This window comes from Amblyraja radiata, chromosome 7 (assembly GCF_010909765.2).
Source record: "Amblyraja radiata isolate CabotCenter1 chromosome 7, sAmbRad1.1.pri, whole genome shotgun sequence".
Classification (NCBI taxonomy): Eukaryota; Metazoa; Chordata; class Chondrichthyes; order Rajiformes; family Rajidae; genus Amblyraja; species Amblyraja radiata.
This window is the reverse complement of record NC_045962.1, coordinates 40,477,144-40,502,406: the sequence shown is the minus strand read 5'-3', so window position 1 is coordinate 40,502,406 and position 25,263 is coordinate 40,477,144. Positions and strand designations below refer to the sequence as shown.

Here is a 25,263-nt window from a genome sequence, read left to right as displayed (position 1 = left end):
CCAGTGCCTGGGGTTGAATCAGGCTCTTGACAAATGCAAATCACAGATGAGTGAAGCAGATGGGAAGATGGTGGGGGCGAAGTGCCTGTAACAAGCAATGCATCCTGTAACTACTGACACAACAAAGTGTTTTAAGGTGAATCACAAAAGTTTAAAAGACAAAATTCAATAGCAGCCCACACAAACCAGGTGACATTGGCAGAAGGGTATTGTTTAAGAAGAAAGGAGAGGTTGGGGGAGGAATCCCTGTGTTCGAGAGCTGGGCAAATGAAGGACGCTGGGGATAAAAAAGCAGCAAACACACAGCAGATCTGGTAAACAATACCAGACCTGAAATGTTTACTGCTTCTGTCTGCACAGTTGCTGCCTGACCAGTTGAGTGTTTCCAGAATGTTCTGCTATTACTCCAGATTTCCAACATCTGCAGCTTACTTTTGGATTCTGTTTGAGTGAAGCCCAATTTGCATAACCCAATAGTTTGGAGTATCTGGGAGAATCGTGGTGAGGGAGAGAGTTTGTAGGGTGACGTAGATTGCAGAGACAGGGAGAGGTGAGGCAGTGGGCTTGGTATAATTGTAAATTTTCCCTAGGATAGTGAAAGTTTAGTTTAGTTTTGTTTAGAGATACAGCGCGGAAACAGGCCCTTCAGCCCACCGAGTCCGCACCGACAAGCGATCCCCACACATTGACTCTATCCTACACACACTAGGGACAATTTACACTTATACCAAGCCAATTTACCTACATACTTGTATGTCTTTGGAGTGTTGAAGGAAATCAAAGATCTCCGAGAAAACCCCACAGTCACGGGGAGAACGTACAAACTCTGTACAGAGAGCACCCGTAGTCGGGATCAAACCAGGCTCTCCGGCGCTGCAAGCGCTGTAACGTAACAACTCTACCGCTGTGCCACCGTGCCGCCCTTAAGTGTGCAGGGAACATTGGTCAGCGCTGACTCGGTGGGCCAAAGGGCCTATTTCCGTGCTGTATCTCTAAACTAAACTAATAATTAGTCAGGTGGTATAGTGTAAGGCTACAGGTATGTATGGCAGTGAACCGCCAGTCACCAGCAGGGGCTTGGAAGTCCTCTGACTGCCTGAAGGAGCTCTCCTCTGCAGAGACGGCTGGTTCGAGGTGATTCAGCTCCCCATCAGCTGCCGACTCTGCAGATTTATCGGCATGAGCTGATGGATTGTGGTCACCTGACAACGGTAATATCAAAGTGAACAAAACTCAGCAGCTGAATGTGCCAACATGGGAGGACTTAAAATACACAAAGCTGCTAGTTGGCTAACTGTGCTATTATTTCTGTCCTGACAGTGGGGTAACAATATTCACTAACATTTCTGGTGGAGCAGTGCACCTGGGACACTGTGCTTAGATCTGCCCACTGAATCTCAGGAAAGAGTCTGGTGTCTCAGCACGATAGAAGTCAGCCTGCCAGACTACAACGGCACCTCTCTTGGCGGTGGATTTAATAATAATGTTGGGATTGTTGCTGAATGAGCGCAGGGCTTTCCATTCAGATGGGGTAAGACTGTAGGGGGTGAGGGTAGTGGAAAAATCAAGATGATTGATGTCACGCTGCTGGTTGGTCCAGAGAGGGTAGAAGGCCAGTAGATGTGTGGAGCAGTCCATGGGGAAGATTGCCTTCACAGCTAATCCTCTCGGTCTCTGATCTCAGGGATGACGGACATTACGATGGTGACTTTAGTTCAAACATATTTCATTGGCTATAAAGAGGCTTTGATATCAACTGATGCTAAGAGAGGTTTCTATAAATGGAAATGTTTCTTCCCTACGCACTGACTCTGGTTATCTCTACGGCTCATGTGGCAGAAGAAGGGGAGGTGTGAGGGTTGTGGTGGCTGGGGATAAAAAGCCAGATCACAACCTGCTGGCAAATCTGCATGTAGGACAGGCTTGGGCCCATGGTTTGTCCATTCACCTTCTAATTATACAGTGATTGGGAGCTGATTAAAGGGCAGGAAATTTTATAGGGCAGAAATAAGGACAGCCTGGCTTATTATTTTTCCGATTTATTGATAATACTCGACAATCATTTCCCATAGTTCCAAAGAGGTTTGTTCTTGACCACATGTGTTTCTTCCCTGGACTTTGCATTAATTATTCAGTATGACTCTATTACTCAATTGAATATTGGCCCCCTGTGGTGTTTGATGTTGAGCCCTTATGTGATTAAATTTGCTTACAAGTGCCCTTAATCCAAATCCATCAGCTGATATGAAATAATAAATTCAGAAACATATGCCAAAGAGGCTTAAAAGATCATCAGAATGGGAACATGTGGTCTGCAGTTCCATAAATCCCGCCAAATGGTCGTCACGCAACTTCTCAAGGAAAAGCTTCATCCTGGCCTCACCTCACTCATGCCTGCACACGCACACATTATTGAATCACCCTTTCCTGGAATTGCCAATGTAGACAGAAGTAAACATGTGACATCTGCACACTCATAAAGACGCATGAGTGCACACAACTTCTGCATGACTTTACACATTTTTATTCAAGTATTAGATCTTGGTATCAGTATTTATTGACCATCCCTAACTGCCCTTAAGAAGGTGGTGGTTCAGTGCCTTTTCAACCTGCTGCAGTTCTGGTGAAGGTGTTCCCACCAGAGGGAGGGAGGGCACTTGCTAGTCCTTCGTGTACACAGCTACAAGATGCACACACATACACTGATATAGACACAGACAAACACACGCACACACAAGCATGCTCACAAGTACACAGAAAAACATATACATTTACTTGCTCATATACACTAGTACATACAGTACACAACACCAGTATAGCAGTGGATCCATAGAGTCACAGATCTTCACAGCATGGAAACAAGCCTTTTAGCCCAACTTCCACGCTGACCAAGTTGGTATGCTAGGCTTGTTCCACTGGTCTGCATGTGGGCTATATCCTCCATGTCTTTTCTAAGCATATATCTGCCCAAAAGTATTTTTAAAGTCATAATTGTATCTGCTTCTATAGCTTCCTCTGGCAGTTCATTCCAGATACAAAATATTCTTTGAGTGTAAAGTTGCCCTAGAGGCCCCCCTTATACTTCTCCCATCTCACCCAAAGTCTATGCGCTCTAGTTTTAGGATCTGTTTCCCAGGATCAATCACAATCACAATAATACTTTATTAGCTAAGTATGTTTTGCAACATATGAGGAATTTCAGTTGCTGTCAGTCATGCAAATAAAAAGCAACTGAACACATAAAATACTTTTTAACATACAGCGCATTCAAAAAGTATTCAGACCCCTTCACTTTTTCCACATTTTGTTACTTTACAGCCTTATTCTAAAATGAATTAAATTCATTTTTTTTATCATCAATCTACACACAATTCCTCATAATATAAAAGCGAAAACAGGTGTTTAGGAATATTTGCAAAGTAATTAAAAAGAATTAAACTGAAATATCACATTTACATAAGTATTCAGACCCTTTGCTATGACATTCAAAATTGAGCTTAGGTGCATCCTGTTTCCATTGATTATCCTTGAGATGTTTCTTCAACTTGATTGGAGTCCACCAGTGGTAAATTAAATTGATTGGACATGATTTGGAAAGGCACACACCTGTCTATATAAGGTCCTGCAGTTGACAGTTCATGTCAGAGAAAAAACCAAGCTATGAAGAAATTGTCTGTAGACCTCTGAGAGGATTGTGCCGAGACACAGATCTGCGGAAGGGTATAAAACAATTTCTGCAGCATTGCAGGTCCCGAAGAGCACAGTGGCCTCAGTCATTCTTAAATGGAAGAGCTTTGAAACCACCAGGACTTTCATGGAGCTGGCCGCCCGGCCAAACTGAGCAATCGGGGCGAGAAGGGACTAGTTCAGGGAGGTGACCAAGAACCCGATGGTCACTCTGACAGAGCTCCAGAGTTCCTCTGTGGAGATGGGAGAACCTTCCTGAGGACAACTATATCTGCAGCACTCCACCCATCAGGCCTTTATGTTAGAGTGGCCAGACAGAAGCCACTCTTCAGTAAAAGGCACATGACAGCCCACTTGGAGTTTGCCAACAGGCACCTCAACAAGATTCTCTGGTCTGATGAAACCAAGATTGAACTCTTTGGCCTGAATGCCAAGCTTCAAGTCTGGAGGAAACCTGACACCGCTGATCACCTGGCCAATACCATACCTACGGTGGAGCATGGTGGTGGCAGCATCATGCTGTGGGGATGTTTTTCAGCAGCAGGAATGGGGAGACTAGTCAGGATCGAGGGAAAGATGAACGGAGCAAAGTACAGAGAGATCCTTGATGAAAATCTGCTTCAGAGCGTTCTGGACCTCAAACTGGGGCAGAGGTTCACCTTCCAACAGGCCAATGACCCTAAGCACACAGCCAAGACAATGCAGGAGTGGCTTCGTGACAAGTCTGTGAAGGTCCTTGAGTGGCCCAGCCAGAGCCTGGACTTGAACCCGATCGAATATCTCTGGAGGGGCCTGAAAATAGCTGTGCATCAATGCTCCCCTTCCAAACTCACAGAGCTTGAGAGGACCTGCAGAGAAGAATGGGAGAAATTACCCAAATACAGGTGTGCCAAGCTTGTAGCGTCATACCCAAGAAGACTTGAGGCTGTAATCGCTGCCAAAGTACTTTGCAAAAATTTCTAAACGCCTGTTTTCACTTTTTTATTATGGGGTATTGTGTGTAAATTGATGAATGAATGAAAAAATGAATTTAATCCATTTTAGAATAAGGCTGTAACGTGGAAAAAGTGAAGGGGTCTGAATACTTTCTGAATGCACTGTAAACATCCACCACAGTGACTCCTCCACATTCTTCACTGTGATGGAAGGCGAAAAAAAGTTCAAATCTGTTTAGACTTTAATTATGCCCTTCAGTGGCACAGAAGTCCAATCCTCCTCTCCTGCTCACTAGCATCCCATGACTGGCCAGATATTAGAGATCACCTTCCTATTCCCTGACATCTGAGGGCCCCCTCATTGCACACATCATTCAGCAGATTTCTCTATGGCAGTGTATAGATGTCAGCATGGAATATGGTGGGAAGGTACACTGTGAAAAGCATCGTTGATTTTTTAAGTTAGTTGATGTACAACAAATGACAAATCACTGATTCCAAGAGGCTCCAGTTCTAAGCACTTGCATTAATAGACAAGAATGGCAACATGCACACATACACACATGCACAAACAAATCACCACATAAATATTTACATACCTACCTAAACACACCATACTTACACAAAAGCTGCATAAAAATGCTTACACACTTAAACACGTACAAAACAATCCTACACATATAAAGACTCACAGATAGACGCATCAAATAGAGTTGCATTTGAAGTGTCTATCTGTGCCACATACACAATCATAAACACTCATGTACACAAATGCATAGACAGCCATATACAAATATACATATCTCGATATTGATACAGACTTATACCAAGAAACACGGACTAATCTTCAAACATTGCCGCACACACGAATGCTGTCACAGCCACTCGAAAATGCACATCCACACTCTCAAACGACCATTTCCTAACAATGCTTCATGGCTTCTTATTTTGAGAGAAACTGTGTGAACTCAATGATTCAATTATACTTTATTGTCATATGTACCTAGAAATTCTGTATGGTAGCAGGGAAACAACTAACCTATGCAACATGAAACTCACTGCTACAAAGGTATGAACATCACAAATGATAAAGCAGAGGATGACAAACATTCACAGCTGAGGAGTGTGCTGGGGAGAAGCAATTTAATTGTGTGAATTTGAGAGTATATCACATTTAAACAGTTTCATAATCCTTCAGCATGTGATTTGCACATTTCATTCGGTCTTAGGATAAGAATGCAGTCAAGTGACAAGTGAAATATCTAATTTGTTTCTCAGAAACCTCTCTTGGAAACCCCGTTAACAAATCTTGTGTGAAATTATTGTGGTTTAAGCTTATTGTTTCACTGAAATTCTAGATTTGCTCTTTGGATTATAGGGTTTTGATTTCAAAACATGGGGACATATATCAGAAAAAAAGCTCCTTCTGTTTTAGTTTTGGATTAGAAACCCAGCTGATGGACAAGTGCTGAGGTGAAACTCTTTGATTCGTACCTTTCAACAACAATTTGTCATTATAGAGCAAGGGAAACCAAGCTTGAAGAGAGCTCAGGTCACTGAGGGCTGGACCTAGTCCAGGGTTACAGGATTGGTGAATTTACCCCAGCGTATTGTTCACGTTTCATGAAACTCAGCAGTAAATCGGAGAGCTTGCTTGTAGTTAGTTATCCTGAAAATAGAGCAAACCCTTCGGAAACAATGATGAGAAACAGGTGCGTTCCCAAGAGACCTTTCTTCGCTCAGGTCTGTTTTAACATTATTACTTTCAGACTGTGTATAGTGATCAGGAATACAAGGAAAAGGAGTTTGATGACATGTTAGCCCCAGTTCAGTACTGACGCTCTCAGCCACCTCAACAGCCTGTAGGTCCCAGTTCCATTCCCAAGACCCAGTAGCTGACAGTACTGGTGGAAGGGCTGTAATGCCAGAGGTGCTGGTCCATGTTGATTGATTAAATGAAACAGACCCTTTGGCCCACTGACTCCACACCTACCATCGATTGCCCATACACATAAGTTCTCTGTTACCCCACTTCCACATCCACTATCTACACACCAGGAGCACTTTTCAGAGGCTAATTAACCTGCAAACACACACATCTTTGGGATGTGGGAGGAAAAATATTTACCCAGATGAAACTCATGTGATCACAGGGAAACATGCAAACTGCATACTTACAGCACCCGAGGTCAGGATCGAATTTGGGTCTCTCCCTGGCACTGAGAGGCTGCAGCTCTATCCACTGCAACACTGTGCCACATGTTCATAAGTTCATAAGTCATAGAGACAGAATTAGGCCATTTGGCCCATTGAGTCAGCGCCACCATTCAATCATGGCTGATCTATTTTTCCCTATCAATCCCATTCTCCTGCCTTCTCCCTGTAACCATTGACTCCTTTACTAATTAAGTACCTGTCAATATCTGCTTTAAAAATACCCAAAGACTTGGGCTCCACAGCTGTATGATCAGCCATGATCATATTGAATGGCGTTGCTGGCTCAAAGGGCCAAATGGCCTACTCCTGCACCTATTGTCTATTGTCTGTCGGTGGCAATAAATTCCACAGATTCACCACCCTCAGCAATTCCTCCTCATCTCCTTTCTAATGGTAAGTCCTTTTATTCTGAGGCTTTGCCCTCTGGTCCTAAACTCTCCCACTGGTTTAGTTTTGTTTAATTTATTGTCATGTGTACCGAGGTACAATGAAAAGCTTTTTGTTACATGCTATCCAGTCAGCAGAGAAACTATACTGTACATGATAACAATTAAGCTGTCCACAATATAAAGAGGTTCTTCCTGAGCGCAAACAAGTTATTGCACTTCCCAGGTAGACACAAAATGCTGGAGTAACTCAGCGGGACAGGCAGCATCTCTGAAGAGAAAGAATGGATGACGATTCGGTTGGAGACCCTTCTTCAGACTGAATGCAGTTCTCTCCTATACCCATTCCTTCTTTCCAGAGATGCTGCCTGGCCCGCTGAGTTACTCCAGCATTTTGTGTCTACCTTCGATTAAACCCAGCATCTGCAGTTCTTTCCTACACATATTGCACTTCCCACATCATGTTAGTAACCGTCGCTCAAGAACAGTACAGCACCTGGGTGGTACTTAGGTTCTGCAGCCTCTCCTTTTCCAGGATTTCTCTGAGGTGCGGCGGTGAAGGATTGTGAGCCACTATGTTTACATTAGAGATATAGCATGGAAACTGGCCCTTTGACCCATTGACCATCGATTACCCTGTTCACTCTAATTATATGTTATTCTACTTTCACATCCACTCCCTACACGTGAGGGGCAATTTACAGGGCCAATTAACCTACAAATCCGCACATATTTGGGATGCGTGAGCAAACCAAAGCACCCGGAGGAAACCCATGCAGTCATAAGGGGAATGTGCAAAGTCCACACAGACAGCACTGGAGGTCAGGATCGAAACCAGATCTCTGGCTGTGAGGCAGCAGATCTACCAGCTACACCACTCTGCTGCCTTCCTTTAGTGGGTTGCTCCAGATTCCACCTCTCTATTTTAGTCTTGATTCGCCTGCTAGTTTCCAGCTGCAAGGTGGGCTAGAAGGTGTCAGAAGAACAGGATTCTCAGCTCTAGTGGGCATGGCAATGGCCACTTACAGCACATAAGGTTTCTACTTTCACCAGCATTTGAGAACTGACATTAAATGCCTGACCTCTGCAAAGTGTAGACAGTTAGCTGCAAAGTCAAGTTGTGTGAAATACATGAACAAGGCAAGTCACTCGTGGCTTTGTCACCTATTTTCCCAGTTGGAGGGACTCCATCTGTTCCAGACCTAGACCAAGAGGACAACCAACACTTCCATCCCTCAGCATATTGGTGCAAAGGTTGCCCATGAGTGGCACACATTAGCCATGAGAGATGATGTAGTGACATCCTTCTGCTCAATGATTGCTGAGCCTGGCTTTGTTCTTTGTTCCCACAGGAGGCTCTGATCATGGCCAGTATGGACCATCCGCACCTCGTCCGCCTCTTGGGTGTTTGTCTCAGTCCGACAATCCAACTGGTCACTCAGTTGATGCCCCATGGCTGCCTGCTGGACTACGTCCGTGAACACAAGGATAACATTGGCTCACAGCTACTTCTGAACTGGTGTGTTCAGATTGCAAAGGTAAGGCAACAATGGGATTAACTACCTCGATGAATTGGCTATTGAGGGGGAGATGGGGAGGAATGGCACTGTGCTTGTATGTTATTTCTTGCAGTCATACCTTGCTTTAAACAGTTAACTGAGCAGGCATGAATGAAATGATGCAAGAACAATAAAGACATGAATTACTTTCCCTGAACTGATTGTATTTCACATCACAGCAGCTGTTACTTATTCACGGACTTGGAGATCTTAACTGATCCTGCGTGTTTCAGAACTAAGAACATTTAAGGATATTTTAACATGCCATCTGATTGTTAATATGAATGAGATAAACTATATACAATATCTCTTGTCACATATTGTTGAGATAGAGAGCAGAATGTAGGACTATATAAATGCCTGTCAAACAGTACAATGTTCATATATTGTACACTAGGTTTAGATTGTACAATATCTGAAAGAAAGCATAATGTGTGTATATTGTACACAGTATGAGAGAACATAGATAGACACAAAAAACTGGAGTAAGTCAGCGGGACAGGGACCATCTATGGAGAGAAGGAATGGGTGATGTTTCGGGTTGAGAAATCTGAAAAAGCGTCTCGATCCGAAACGTCATCAATTCCTTCTCTCCAGAGATGCGGTCTGTCCCGCTGAGTTACTCCAGTGTTTTGTGTCTATCTTTGAGCATCTGCAGTTCCTTCCTACATATTACAGTTCCCTTCCCTGGAGATGCCCTGGCTTGAGAGAACATAGGGTGGATACATTATATAACATCAGTGAGGGGCAAGATACGAGTATGTTGCACAAATTCTCAGAGAGAGCATGAAATTGTACATAATGCAATGTTTTACAGAGGGAATATTATGTTATGTCTGAGAGAAGCAGGGTGTGTTTAGTTTAGTTTAGTTTAGTTAGTTTAGTTAGTATATTGTCACATGTACCAAGGTTTTTGTTGCGTGCTAACCAGTCAGCAGAAAGGTAAGACCTGATTACAATTGAGCCATCCACAGTATACAGCTACTTGATAAAGGGAATAACGTGAATAATTTTTAGTGCAAGATAAAGTCCAGTATAGTCTGATCAAAGATAGTCCAAAGGTCTCCAATGAGGTATATAGAACCCAGGACACTCAGGGCAGCTCTTCAGTTGTTTCTAAGATGCCTAATAACAGCTGGGAAGAAACTGTCCCTGAATCTTGAGGTGTGCGATGGGAGAGGGGGGAATTGGTAGTGGCCAGGGTGCGACCTGTCCTTGATTATGCTGGTGGGCTTACTGAGGCAGCATGAGGTGTAAATGGAGTCAATGGAAGGGAGGTTAGTGTGTACATTATAGAGTGTCTGGGAGTGGGTTGCAGCTGTGAACATTATGTCAGAGAGAATAATGTGGGTATATTAAACACATTCCGGCAGAGAGCAGGATGTGGGTAAATTGCACACTGTAATAAAGAACAAGGTATGTGTACGTTAACTACTGAGACAGAGCAAGACATGAGTATATAAAACACTACTATTTTCTGTCGGTTGTCAAGCCTTCCAAAGGAGTGGTTATATCGAAGAGTGAGCACAGGGAGCAGTGATGTTAACAGATTAGTACAGGGAGTGGTGAAGTAAAATAGTTCATACTAGGGCAGGTGAAATTAAGTTATTGCAGTGATTGGATGACTTTGAATAGTTAGTATGGGCAGCAGTCATGTTGAAGAGAGTACACGGAGCTGTGATGTTAGTGAATCACTCTCCTTTTACCAGACTTAATAGCTATAGTGGATTTTCAGAGGACAAATTGAGGAAATAATAGCTGTGCTCATAGGTCTATCAAAAATGTTTCTGTTATCATGAAGCTCTATCCATACAGTAGATGATGTTAAATAATAGATTAATAAAGCAGTACTTGGAACAAAACTGCAGCAGTGAATTGGGTTAATAGAATGAATTACTATTGATAGGATGAAGCATGAGCACAATTTATAGTGAGTTGTTACTTATCATAAAGATACCAGACTGAATGCAACAATAACGTTGCCACTTTTTGTTAGTTGGATGCTGATCACTAAAATACAAGTACTGTTGCTTATTCAGCAGAAAATAATGTTCTGCTAAATGATTGCTTACTCAATCTATTTCAATGTTTATTCTGCCCAGTGCTATGTCATGTATGCCACCGTTCCTTCTGGGTGAATCAGTGGAAACAACTTCTAGAGGACAACCAACGCGAGGCATTGAATGATTGATAGTATTTGTGAAACTAAGTTGTTTGAAGCCCTGTTCCTAGCTACAGTAAAAGAGTTCAAGGTGATTCTTTTCCTCGCAGCCCTTGTCTAGTTAGGAGCAGAGTACTTCATCATAGAGTTACTGGACAGAGGTTTTGTCTAATGGTAGCAATTTATCAAGCCTACATGCTCTAGGCATCATGAAACTTCCACAGTAACAGAAGCCTGTTAGACAATTAGTTCCAGGCAGATATAGATAGGTTTAAGGTGACGTGTGTGATTGAATGAAAATGACGGCACAGCTTGGATTTGGTTATGATGGCTGGATAAGTGGGACTCTGCTCTATTTTTCTGGTATCTGGAATTTCTCTGCAGTAGTAGAAGATAAGCAATGTGTCTTCATGCAGTTCAACTGCTGCCAGGAACAAATTGCCAGACACTCCCATTGATGTTGTCCTGAGCTCAGGAGAGGGTTCCTTCAGTTTAAATTAATTAATTGGCCCTGAAATTAATCTGTTGACCCTGAACATCCTCGGAAGGACCAGTCACCCTTAGTCGGTTACCTCCACTCCAAACTCAAATTAGAGAAACTGGCAAAAGCTTTGTCAAAATCAATTTCCCTCCTGGGATAAATAAAGTTCTATCGTATAGTATCCTATCGTATCGTATCTTAGGATGAATTCTACAATGTGATCAACAAGATGCTGGGGGGGGATGGAGAGTGAGTGCTTCTTGATTCCTAAACCAATCGCAAGTATTTTGATAGAATTCATGTCTTCAAAGTGAAGACTGAACTACATCTGGACAGCCTTGTTCAATTATCCCCTGCCCTTAAAGCACCTCCGCTCTGATTGCTAGAAGCGGCCTTGAATTCTGCCTACACAGCAAGAGGTTACTTAGAATTGTTCAATGCAGTTAAGATCTATATGTGTGGTTAAAATTTAACATTAAGTTGCAAAGATTTACAGAAAATACTGCTGGGTGACAAGAAAACAGTGACTCTTCAGTTTCTACCAGATGCTCTGGTTTCCTTCCACATCCGAAAGAGGTGGATAGGTTAATTGCCACTAGAAATTGTTCCTATTGTGTAAACGAGTGGCAAAATACAGGGGAAATTCATGGGAAATGTAGGAGAATAAACTGATCAATGTGGTGTTAGTGTAAATGGGCGTTTGATAGTTGGGATTAATTCAATGGACTGATGGTCCTGTTTCAGAGCTACAGTATATGACTCCGTGTGGGAGATTAGGGATTACATCCGAGGGAAATCAATGACAATAATTGGCTCTGGTTTGAGAACAGACCCTTACAAAGTTATTTCTACAAGTAACTTGACAACACTGTCGAGGATGCCACTATTAGCTCCTTCTGGCTGATTGCAACTTTAGGCACAGGCACTTTCTCAGATGTGTGAGATTCAGGTTGGCACAGGGAGCTCTGCGTTTCCGAGACAAGGTCCTGCCTTGATCTTCAGCTCCTCCTACTGGTGACAAAGATACAAGACCTCCTTCAGCCTTGCTTACAAAGTAGGGGGATTAGGAAAGTGTCCCAATTGAAGAATGGAAAGAAAATCATTAAAGAGACCAAGTGCCATTAAAGAGATAAAGTGAAGGATCCTGCATTAGCTGCCCCTGAAAACCCCAGGCAGGTTGACTCTCACCCTCACACTGTACAGACTTGCTGCAGGAAATACAGTGTCATTTGTGCTACGACCAGGAGCCAATTATATGACGCACTGACAGCAGCCATTTAGGGGCACACACTCAAAGCAGTACGTCTCAAAGAGGAATCAGTCTGGCCTGGCCATTGCCTTCCCAAACCACTCCTCTCCCATGTGATTGACTTTCTGCCCATCAGCTTGTGAACATGTTTGTGAGGAAGTACGAAGCATACAAATAAATTTGTGTGTACAGTGCATTCAGAAAGTATTCAGACCCCTTCATTTTTTCCCCATTTTGTTAAGTTATAGCCTTTTTCTAAAATGGATTAAATTCTTTTTTTTTTATCATCAATCTACACACAATACCCCATAATAAAAAAGTGAAAACAAGTGTTTAGAAATGTTTGCAAAGTAATTAAAAAGATTGCTATGACACTCAAAATTGAGCTTAGGTGCATCCTGTTTCCATTGATTATCCTTGAGATGTTTCTACAACTTGATTGGAGTCCACCAGTGGTAAATTAAATTGATTGGACATGATTTGGAAAGGCACACACCTGTCTATATAAGATCCCACAGTTGACAGTGCATGTCAGAGCAAAAACCCAAGCCATGAAGCCGAAGGAATTGTCCGTAGACCTCTGAGACAGGATTGTGTCAGGACACAGATCTGGGGAAGGGTATAAAACAATTTCTGCAGCATTTCAGGTCCCGAACAGCACAGTTGCCTCCGTCATTCTGAAATGGAAGAACTTTGGTACCACCAGGACTCTTCATAGAGCTGGCCACCCGGCCAAACTGAGTAATTGGGGGAGAAGGGCCTTGGTCAGGGAGGTGACCAAGAACCCAATGGTCACTCTGACAGAGCTGCAGAGTTCCTCTGTAGAGATGGGAGAACCTTCCAGAGGACAACTATATCTGCAGCACTCCACCAATCAGGCCTTTATGGTAGTGTTCAGACGGAAGCCACTCCTCAGTAAAAGGCACATGATAGCCCGCTTGGAGTTTGCCAACAGGCTCCTCAACAAGATCTCTGGTCTGATGAAACCAAGATTGAACTCTTTGGCCTGAATGCCAAGCGTCAAGTCTGAAGGAAACCAGGCACCGCTCTTTACCTGGCCAATACCATACCTACGGTGAAGCATGGTGGTGGCAGCATCATGCTGTGGGGATGTTTTTCAGCGGCAGGAACTGGGAGACTAGTCGGGATCAAGGGAAAGATGAACAGAGCAAATCCTGTTTCCTTGATGATCCTTCATGAAAACCTGCTCCAGAGCGTTCAGGACCTCAGACTGGGATGGAGGTTCACCTTCCAACAGTACAACGACCCGAAGCACACAGCCAAGACAACGCAGGAGTGGCTTTGTGACAATTCTGTGAATGTCCTTGAGTGGCCCAGCTTCGATCGGACTTGAACCCGATCGAACATATCTGGAGGGACCTGAAAATAGCTGTGCATCCTCATCCAACCTGACAGAGCTTGAGAGGATCTGCAGAGATGAATGTGAGAAATTACCCAAATACAGATGTGCCAAGCTTGTAGCGTCATACCCAAGAAGACTTGAGGCTGTAATCGCTACCAAAGCTGCCTCAAGGTACTGAGTAAGAGGTCTGGATACTTACGTAAATGTGATATTTCAGTTATTTATTTTTAATTACTATGCAAAAATTTCTAAACACCTGTTTTTGCTTTTTTATTATGGGGTATTGTGTGTAGATTGATGATTAAAAAAAAGAATTTAATCCATTTTAGAATAAGTCTGTAACGTAACAAGATGTGGAAAAGGTGAAGGGGTCTGAATACTTTCTGAATGCACTGTATGTGGGTCCGTAGTTTGTATTCATGTGCTGTCTGTGTGTGTGTGTGTGTATTTGTAAAATGTGTTTTTGAGTGTATTTATGCCACTATCTTCATTTGTCAGTGATTTTGTATATGTTTGTGTGACAATGCATGGGTGTTTGTAGATGGACCCGTATGTGTGCCCATCCACGTGTGTTTTTGTTTACTCATTCATGGACATTATAGGTACTGATAATATTTATTAATCAACTCTAATTGCCCCTGAAACGAGTAGGAGTTAAGATTCAACCAAATTGGTGGGCTTCTGGTCGCACAAGCAATTTTCCTTCCCTGAAAGACAGCAGTAAATCTAATGATTTTTTTTTTTAATTGACATTTCAACAACCCAGTGGTTTCCTTGTTACTGATAGTGAGACAGCTGTATTTCTTACACTCCAAGTTTATTTTATGACTTGAATGCAAATTCCACAGCTGCCATGGTAGGATTCAATCTCATGCCACTGGAATAATGGTCCAGTAATCTGACTACTTGTCCAGTAACTTCAGCACTACACGGCACTACACGGCACTTCTGAACCTGTGTTTGTGTGTGGGTGCATGTGCGTGTGAAACATAGAAAATAGGTGCAGGAGGAGGCCATTCGACTCTTCGAACCAGCACCGCCATTCATTGTGATCATGGCTGATCATCCCCTATCAATAACCCGTGCCTGCCTTCTCCCCATATCCCTTGACTCCACTAGCCCCTAGAGCTCCATCTAACTCTCTCTTAAATCCATCCAGTGACTTGGCCTCCACTGCCCTCTGTGGCAGGAAATTCCATAAATTCACAACTCTCTGGGTGAAAACTTTTTTCTCACCTCAGTCTCAAATGACCTCCCCTTCATTCTAAGATGTGTGCATGTGTCTGTGTGCGTGTGTCTGTGTGTGATTTATTTGGCATAAGTCACTGCAATTTTGGAGAGACTCCATGCCTAATTAGTATAATACATCTTAAAAAACACCCAGCTTATTGCACCAACCTAATATCCTAATAGCCGCATAATTTCCAGAACAACTCAGCTTTTCCCCTGGGACTTTACCAGGGTCCAGGTTTGCATTTGGTTCATGGAGGGCTATGGAAAACTGCCAAGAGACAGAAACTTCAGTGCTTCCTCACGAAGATATCACAAGGAGGTGAACACTCTTGTACAATACTGTACTCCTTTTAAATTTCTTGGTTACACAATTCATTGCCTATTGTAGGCAATTCTGTTTGACACAAGGTTTCACAAGAGATTGGTTGGGTATTGACATGGATAGAGAATGGTTGGCAGACTAGGAAGCAAAGAGTAGGAATTAACGGGTCCTTTTCAGAATGGCAGGCAGTGACTAGTAGGGTGCCACAAGGCTCGGTGCTGGGACCCCAGCTGTTTACAATATAAATTAACTATTTAGACAAGGGAATTAAATGTAGCATCTTTAAGTTTGCGGATGACACAAAACTGGGTGGCAGTGTGAGGTGCGAGAAGGATGCTATGATGCTGCAGGGTGACTTGGATAGGTTTGGTGAGTGGGCAGATGCATTATAATGAGGAGAAATGTGAGGTTATCCACTGGAAGGCAAATTATTATCTGAATGGTGTCAGATTAGGAGAAGGGGAGGTGCAACGAGGCCTGGGTTGCACATTAGTCACTGAAAGTAAGCATGCTGGTACAGCAGGCAGTGAAGAAAGCCAATGGCATGTTGGCCTTCACTGCAAGAGGATTTGAGTTTAGGAGCAAGGAGGTCCTACTGCAGTTGTACATGGCCCTGATGAAACTGCACTTGGGGTATTGTGTGCAATTTTGGTCTCCTAATTTGAGGAAGGACATTATTGCTATTCAGGGAGTGCAGTGTAGGTTCACCAGGTTAATTCACGGGATGGCGGGCCTGACATATGATGTAAGAATGGGTCGACTGGGCTTGTATTCGCTGGAATTTAGAAGGATGAGAGGGATTCTTATAGAAACATATTGGAGGATTGGACAGGGTAGATGCAGGAAAAATATTCCCGATGTTGGAAGAGTCCAGAACCAGGAGTCACAATTTAAGAATAATGGGTAGGCCATTTAGGACTGAGATGAGGAAAAACCTTTCACTCAGAAAGTTGTGAATCTGTGGAATTCTCTGACACAGAAGGCAGTGGAGGCCAATTCACTGGATGTTTTCAAGAGAGAGTTAGATTTAGCTCTTGGGGCTAAGTGAATCGAAGGATACGGGGAAAAAGCCGGTACGGGGTACTGATTTTGGATGATCTGCCATGATCATATTGAATGGTGGTGCTGGCTCAAAGGGCCAAATGGCCTATTGCACCTATGTTCTATGTTTCTAGGAGACTCTGTACCTAAATCGAAAGGTCAACTTTTGGGTCAATATTTAGTGACATAGGTTAGACAAAAAGAATTCTAGTTAAAAGGAGACAAATTTAACCAAGTTGCTCTATCTTCATCACAGTGGGAGGTGAACTTCCCATGTCAGACAAATCACATCCCCACAACATCACAGAGAACTGAATGATCACGATTGCTCAGATCTCTTGTCTCTGGGGACAGAGGACTGCAGACTCAAGCTCTACTCCAAGGTCTTATAAACAAAATTTTCCAAATTACAAAATATTTGACATGGGATAAACAGCCTGTGAATCCAACTTTTCCATGCCAGCAAGTGCGCAAAGTCTATGTTGGTACACCATTGATTTTCGAATGGACTGTCAGGGTGGACAGTAAATAACCATTGCTGATCGGAGAGACTAGATTGAGGGATTAATCTCGAGGTGACAGGACAGCAATCTACGACTGGGGTGAGAAAAAATGGCTTAATTCAGGATCCTGTTGATCTGAAAATCTCTAGTGGATCTGATCTTCAGTTGTGAACTGACAGAGATTGATGGATCTTTGGACACAGGAATTCAAGTGAGGAAGTGAAAAGTTTCAACCAGAACATTGAATTTTGGGGCAGGCTCAAGCAGTCATGGCCTAATTCTGAGTTTAGTTTAGTTTAAAGATACAGAGCGGAAACAGGCCCATCGGCCCACCGACACCGCGCCGACCAGCGATCACCCATGCACTAGTAATATCCTACACACAAGGGATAGTGTACAGATGACAATTGACCTCCAACCTGCACAAATCTTTGGGATGTGAGAGGAAACCGGAGCGCCCGGAGAAAATCCACGCGGTCATAGGGAGAACATACAAACTCTGTACAGACAGCACCCATTGTCAGGATCGAACCTGGGATTCTGGCTCTGGAAGGCAGCAACTCTACCACTGTGCCACTGCACCTTAAACTTTTACCTTACATTCTCTATAACTTAATTTACATGATTGCAGCCCACCAATTTCTCTTCCTTCTAACAATAGACATAGTTACAAGTTTCCATAAACCAACCACTTATCCAGCTTGAATTTTGTCAATTACACCTCTTTTTATATAATTATCTCTGTTGATACCTCTATGTCTTCCACTAATACATATAGGAATATAAGAAATAAAAACAGGAAATAGGCTATTTGGTTCTTCAAGCCTCCTCCACCATTCATCAAGATGATGGTTCATCTTCCATCTCAGCTGGGAGCACCATCCCCATATCTTAATAATTCTCTTCAGAACGTTCACCTACTGTTTTCTGTTTTCAATGAACACAATAGCAGAGACTCCACAACACTCTGGTGTGGAGAATTTCAAATGTCGTCTGCCCTGTGAGAAATGAAATTTCTCATCTTAGTTCGAAACAGAATAACCCTTATTCCGAAATTGGTCTAGATTGCTCAGTCAGAAGAAACATCCTCTCTGCAACTCACTTATCAAATGCCTGAAGAATTTTGTAAGTTTTGCCATTTCTAAATTTTCTAAAATAGTTTATCCCATGCGTGCGTGTATATGAAGGTGTGTATGTATGTGTGTGTATGTGTGTGTGTATGTATGCGTGTGTGTGTATGTATGCGTGTGTTTGTGTGTATTTGTAGTTTCCAGTTTATCCAAACAGCAAATCCACCATCCCTGGGGAACTTCCATCATTATTTATAAAAACCTGGTGCCAAAATGTTTATTTGAAATCTCCTTCATCTTCATCTTCGTCTCTTCATCTACCTGTTTTTATGAAGTGATAATGTTCCTTTAGTAATCCACATAATATATGTCTGAGGACACAGAGCAGGGAAGGGTCCTGAAGGTTATTGTTAGCAAAATACCCATCTGTTGCAAGCCCATGATAAAATAAATTAGGCTGTGGATTTCATGTATAAGGTTGAGGACAAACAAGAAATACAATGGCTAGATCAAACAAGTGGACATCTGAAATACAAAGAGCAATTAGTGCCACACGGATTAGAGAGGTTCCAGAATCTTGCAAACTTTCCTGTTCTTTGCTGTTAAGCCAGGCAGAGAGGCCTCGTATATTCTTCATTCAATAAATTAAAATGTGGATGGATTGATGTTTGTATAATAATGGAAGGGAGAGGTTTTGTATAAATCATTACTTATTAAAGATAGGGATGGAAGAAATGGAGAGAATGTGGAGGGTTATTTATGTATTTTTACAGTCATTCATGTCTAGAGTAGATCGCTGAAAGTTGGGCTAAATAGCAGCACTTTTACAAGGAGCTGAATGTGGGGGAGTGAGGTGCAGTGTTTGTGGTCCCCTTGTGTGGGGATATTGGGGGAGAGAGGGGGAGAGAGAGAGAGAGACCATTTTCTCTTCTGACCATCATTGATGAAAGGATCTTTTTTGGGACAGTTTTTCAATTACAATTTGTCCACTGGATATCTTTGCTTTGTGGAAGAGCATGCTTTATATAGCCTTCCATCACAGTGAGGAATGTGGAGGAGTCACTGTGGTGGATGTTTATGTTAAAATGTGTTTTGTGTGTTCCGTTGCTTTTTATTTGTATGACTGACTTGGCAAATGAAATTCCTCGTATGTATGTAAACATACTTGGCTAATAAAGTATTATTGTGATTGTGATTGTGATTATACATTTCCCCCATTTTCACAGAAGGAGGATATTTTGGCCCATCGGGTCTATGCCAATTTACAGGGCAATCCCATTCCCCATTAACTTTGCCTACAACCTGTGTTTTCTATCACCTTGAGGGGCAGAAGGCCTTGATTTGATACTTTATCTCATCTGGAAAATGGCAAGAGTCATGCCTGGTCTAGTCTCTTGGACTTTTTCCGTTGATTTTTCAATATGTGGGCACTGGTAGACTGGCCTGAGTTTATTGCACGTAGCTGGTCTCATTGACCATCTTATAATCAATCCATGAGTTGGTCATTCCTAGACCAGACGAGGTAAGGATGACAAATATTCCTCCAAAGGAGGCCATTCCTTTGAACCAGATGATTATTTACAATGAGATGATAGTTCTGTAGTGATCACAACTTGATTAGTGCCACATTACAAATCAGAACTTAAATCGCACAGCTGGCATGGAGGGACCTGAATCCAAATGTTCGTTCAGGGACTTCGCGGTGGCGCAGCTGGTAGAGCCGCTGTCTCATTCCAGCCACCAGCTGCGCCACTGTGCAGTCCCTGCCAGAGACGTGGGTTCGACCCTGACCTCAGGTGCAGTCTTCTTCTTCTTCTTGCGTATGGCGTGCACAGCCTAAAGTTGCAGGACAACTTGTTCTATTTGATCTTATTTGATTGTGCACGCCAGGTTGATTGCATTCGTCGAAACAGGGTGGACCACGTGAAGGTTGCAATCTCCCACCCCGGGTGCAGTCTGTGTGGTGTTTGCAAGTCCTCCTTGTGCCTGCGTGGCTTTCCTCCAGGTGCTCCTGTTTCCTCCCTTATCCCAAAGTCGTGCGGGTTTGTAGGTTAATTGGTCTCCGCAAATTGTCTGTAGGGAATGGATAAGAAAGTGCAATAGCATAGAAATAGTATGAACAGGTGATTGATGGTCAGCAGGGAATCGTTGGGCCAAAGGGCCTGTTTCCATGCTGTATCTCTTAACTAAACCTCTGGAAAACTAATCTGAGTAGTGAAATAAATGTAGAAAATGTTGGGAACACTCAGCAGGTCAGGCAGCATCTGTAAAGAGAGAAATAATTAACATATCAGGTCCTTTATCAAGTTCAAGGACCTGAAATGTAAACTGTTTCTCTCCCCACAGATGCTGCCTGATCTACTCAGTGTTTCCAGCAGTCCACATTTCTATTTCAGATGTCAAGCATCTGTAGATGTTTTAGATTTTCTGTTGCAGGTAATTAACTCACCACACCATAGACACACTGAACCCCACAAATCTCTGACCATCCAGCTGGCACTCGTCTTGGTCTAAGGACCCTCAGGCTGTTGCAGAGTTCTGGTTCTTCATGACCTCCCACTAATTATCATACTGCTATCTGTAATAGCAAATCCCAGCTGCCAAGCAGTGAAACCAGAACTCATCTCGATATAAATAGTCATGTACTTTCTAGGCACCCGTATAAATAATTTAGCTGGCAAAGAAATTAATTAGTGAACGATGTAATTGCAAATCACAAGGCAAGTTGGATTTCTTCCGCAAAGCAAAGTGAGAAATGGAAGGGAACTGTGCTGTTTGCTGCTAATTAATCCGGACATGCGGCTCCCCCCTGAAAGGTGAAGTCGTCCTCTGCATGACCCCGCCACAAAAAGCCTCAACTGAGAAACCAAAGATCTCAAGCTTGGCAACCCACAGGCACCCGATGTGGCCCGGCCTATAGAATCAGAGAGTCATATAGTGTGGAAACAGGCCCTCTGCCTGTGTAAAGTACCGTTAACACTATCAGAGACTTCATAATAAGTACTTTAATAAGAATACATCCAGAGACCATAACGACAGGTACTGTAGGCTCAAAGTCGTAGCTCAAACTGAAAGTATGATTGCTTACATTGCACAGGATGACATGGTGGAAACCCGACATGGATTAGGGATCGGGTCCTAAATAGCAAAACAAGACATGGATCAAATCAGCAATAGTGATTGATCTACACTGCCCAAATTACCTGCACCAACCAACATATCCCATCTACAATAGTCCTACTTGCCTGCGTTTGAACTATATCCCTCTAAATTTTTCCTATCTATGTATTTATATAATTGCTTCTTAAACATTGTGATAGTCCCTAACTCAAATACATCTTCCATACACCCACCACCCTTTGTGTGAAAATGGTACGCCTCAGATTCCTGTAAAATCTTTCCCCCTTTACCTTAAACATATGTTCCCTGGTTCTCGATTCCCCACTCTGGGCTAGAGACACTGCGTCCACCCGATCTATTCCTCTCATTATTTTATACACCTCTATAAGATCACCCTGATTTTCCTGCACACCAGGAAATAGAGTCCCAGCCTGCTCAATCTCTCCATATAGCTCAGACCCTTGAGTCCTGGCAACATCCTTGTAAATCTTCTCTGCACCCTTTCCTACAGGGGCTAATTAATGGGCCAATCCACATATTTCGGCATGTGGAAGGTAACTGGAACACCTGGAGGAAACGTGATAATTGTGCCTCTCCCAAAGAAATTTGGACATTCCAGTTAGGACTTGTTCTAAATTGAAGACTGGCCATGTTATTAAGGCTAGGCAACAGACTGAGTGAGTGAGTGAGCGAGAGAGAGAGAGGAACAGAGTGAGAGGGGAAGGGGAAGGGAGTGGGAAAGGGGGAGGAGGGAGAGGGAGAAAGATGGAGGTAGAAAGGGAATGAGAGGCAGGGAGGGAGAGAAAGAGAGGGAGGGATGGAGGGAGGGAGGGATAGAGAGAGAGTTAGAGGGAGGTCTCCAGTGCACTACACCTCAATTTAAAATATCTCTTCCCCTATTGTGACCACAATTCTCACTACACATTGACTGCGCCCACCCTTCTGATCTTCAAGGCCCTGATAAACCCCATAATTCTGGTGGGTACATGCTTTTGAGCTTTTGTATCTTCTGCCTGACACAAACAGGAAGAAGATGGAATGGCTGGGGTGAGAAAGGTTCATGATTCTGTTTGCTACCCGAGAGAGCATAAAGTAGCGATTGAGGCAATGGTGGGGTCATTTCCAATAATTCTGTTACTCATAAACCTTCCGTAGGTTGATGGGTCTGCAATTATTCAGTATGGCTGATGCATAAGTATCACATGTTAATGTATTTTTCTAAGTAATTCATGCACGCATTTTGGACATTTCAAGCCTTACTGCAAAGTAATGCCTTACAGAATTCAAGTGAAATCTAAGTATTTAAATTCATTTTATGGAAATAAATTTTCCAATATATTCACTCAACTTTACTGATTTACAAATTGCCACTTTTCTAGAGATTTAAGTGACAGGAGCTTTAAACTGCTATTTGCTTACTGACAATTTAAGTACTGTACAGTGAACATCTCTATCAATTCCACTTACAATATAGCTGTACCGCTATTAATGCCCTCACAAACCTTCCTGTCTCGTGTCCCTTGAAAGTATGTACCATCCAAGGATCGAACAAGATCACCCAAGCCATGTGATCAAAGTCCAGTGACTACAATAAGTTGTGCCAATGGGCAAATCTTCAACGCAGTATGGATGATCATCAGGCTGTGGATCCACATGACCAAAGAGACTTTAAATCTGCTGTACGCCAGGATATAGATCAATTACAGATATGGGCGGAGAAGTAGAGCTGAATCCAGGTGAGAGAGATTGCATGTGGAAGGTTAAATAGAAGGAGAAAATACACAGTTTAATAGCACGACCCTGAACAGCATTGATACACAAAGTCATCTTGAGGGTCAGGTCATCACCAGATAGATAGAGTAGTAAAAAAGACATATGCTATGCTTGCCTTCATTGTTCGGGGCATTGAGTATAAGAGCTAGGTAGACATGCTGCAGCTTTAGTTATGCAGCAGTTAGTTTTGGTTCCCATATTACTGTAAGGATATGGAAGACGGAGGTTTACCAGAATGCTGCCTGGATTAAGGGATGTTAGATACAAGGAGAGATTGGACAAACTTGAATTGCTTCAATGGAGTGCCGGAGATCAAAAGGAGACCTGATAGAGGTGTATAAAATTATGAGAGGCAGTCAAAACCTTCCTCCCAGGGTGGAAATGTCAAAGACTAGCAGGTATAACATCAAGGTGAGAGGGGCAAAGTTTAAAAGAGATGTGCGGAGCAAGTTTTTTCACAAAGAGAGTGGTTGGCACTTGGAACGCACTGCCAAAGATCATGATGGAGGCAGATATGATAGTGGTGTTTAAGATGTCTTTAGATAGGCACATCAATTTGCTGGGAATGGTGGGATATGAATAATGTGTGGGCAGATGAGATTAGTCTATCTTGGCATCTTGTTTGGCACAGACATTGTAGGCTGAAGAGGTATACTTCGTTCTATAAAGTTTTGAGAAACATAGATAAGTTACACCGTCAAAATCCTTTTCATAAATACTTGAGGGTGTAGGTTTGTGAAAAGAGGAAAGTTTAAAGGAGATGTAACCAGCATAATTTTTACACATAGAACGGTAGGTGCCAGGAACATGCTGTCAAGGGTTGGTGATGGTAGCAGATTCAATAGTGACCTTTAAGAGGCACAGGGATATGCAGGGAATTAAGGCATATAAAACATGTACAGGCAATTAGTGTCATTTGGCATCTTGTTCAGCTTAGACATTGTGTGCTGAAAGACCTGTTCCTGCACAGTACTGTTCTGTGGAGTTAAATAAAAACAGAAAATGTTGGAAATGCTTGAAGTCAGGCCACACCTGTGGGAAGAAAAACAGAATTAACATTTCATAAGTTCATGTCATAAGGGCAGAATTAGGCCATTCAGCCCTGCATTGATTCTACTCCTCCATTCAATCATGGCTGATCTATGTTTCCCTCTCAACCTCATACTCCTCCCTTCTCCCCATAACCTTTGACACCTTTACTAATCAAGAAACTGTCAATCTCACTTTGAAAATACCTTAGACTCTCCCACTAGTAAAAATATCCTCTCAACATCTACTCTATGCAGTCCTTTCATTATTCGGTATGTTTCAATGAGATCTCCCCTCATCCTTCTAAACTCCAGCAAGTTCAGGCCCAGAACCACCAAACACTCATCATACATTAACCCAATCATCTCTGGGATCATTCTCATAAACCTCGTCTGGACCCTCCAACGCCATCCTTAGATATGGGTCGAAAACTGCTCTCAATTGACCAATTGCAATCTGACCAGTGCCTTATAGAGCCTCAGCATTACATCCCTGCTTGTATATTCTAGTCCTCTAAAAATGAATGCTAACATTGCACTTGCCTTCCTTATTACCGATTCAACTTGCAAAATAATTTTCTGGGAATCCTACACCAGCACTCCTAAGTCCCATTGCACCTTCGATTTCTGAATCCTCTGCCCATTTGGAAAATATTCTACATCTCTAATCCTACAACCAAAGTGCATGACCACATACAGTGCATTGAGAAAGTATTCAGACCCCTTCACTTTTTCCACATTTTGGTACATTACAGCCTTATTCTAAAATTGATTACATTTTTTTAATCATCAAACTACACACAATACCTCATAATATAAAAGTGAAAACAGGTGTTTAGAAATTTTTGCAAAGTAATTAAAAATAAATAAATGAAATATCACATTTACGTAAGTATTCAGACCCTTTGCTGTGACTCTCAAAATTGAGCTTCGGTGCATCCTGTTTCCATTGATTATCCTTGAGATGTTTCTACAACTTGATTGGAGTCCACAAGTAGTAAATTAAATTGATTGTACATGATTTGGAAAGGCACACACCTGTCTATATATGGTCCCTCAGTTGACAGTGCATGTCAGAGCAAAAACCAAGCCATGAAGACGAAGGGATTTTCCAATCTGTAGCAAACAGCTTTCG

General features: G+C 42.6%; 1 protein-coding gene and 1 long non-coding RNA gene across 7 annotated transcripts in view; one reads left to right on the top strand and one right to left on the bottom strand.

The window, feature by feature from the left end:
* erbb4 (erb-b2 receptor tyrosine kinase 4) overlaps nt 1-25,263 on the top strand; it is a 798,196-nt gene that overhangs the window by 626,161 nt on the left and 146,772 nt on the right. For all 6 annotated transcript variants that reach the window (XM_033024309.1, XM_033024312.1, XM_033024311.1 and 3 more), the window contains one exon: nt 8,578-8,763. In XM_033024309.1, the coding sequence (XP_032880200.1) occupies nt 8,578-8,763 (186 nt within the window). The remainder of the gene's footprint in view (nt 1-8,577; nt 8,764-25,263) is intronic.
* On the bottom strand, nt 7,223-24,456 carry LOC116975332. The gene is made up of 3 exons (XR_004412600.1): nt 24,336-24,456; nt 13,172-13,175; nt 7,223-7,253 (listed from the first exon to the last, which is right to left on the bottom strand). It is a non-coding gene; the product is annotated as an uncharacterized LOC116975332 (long non-coding RNA).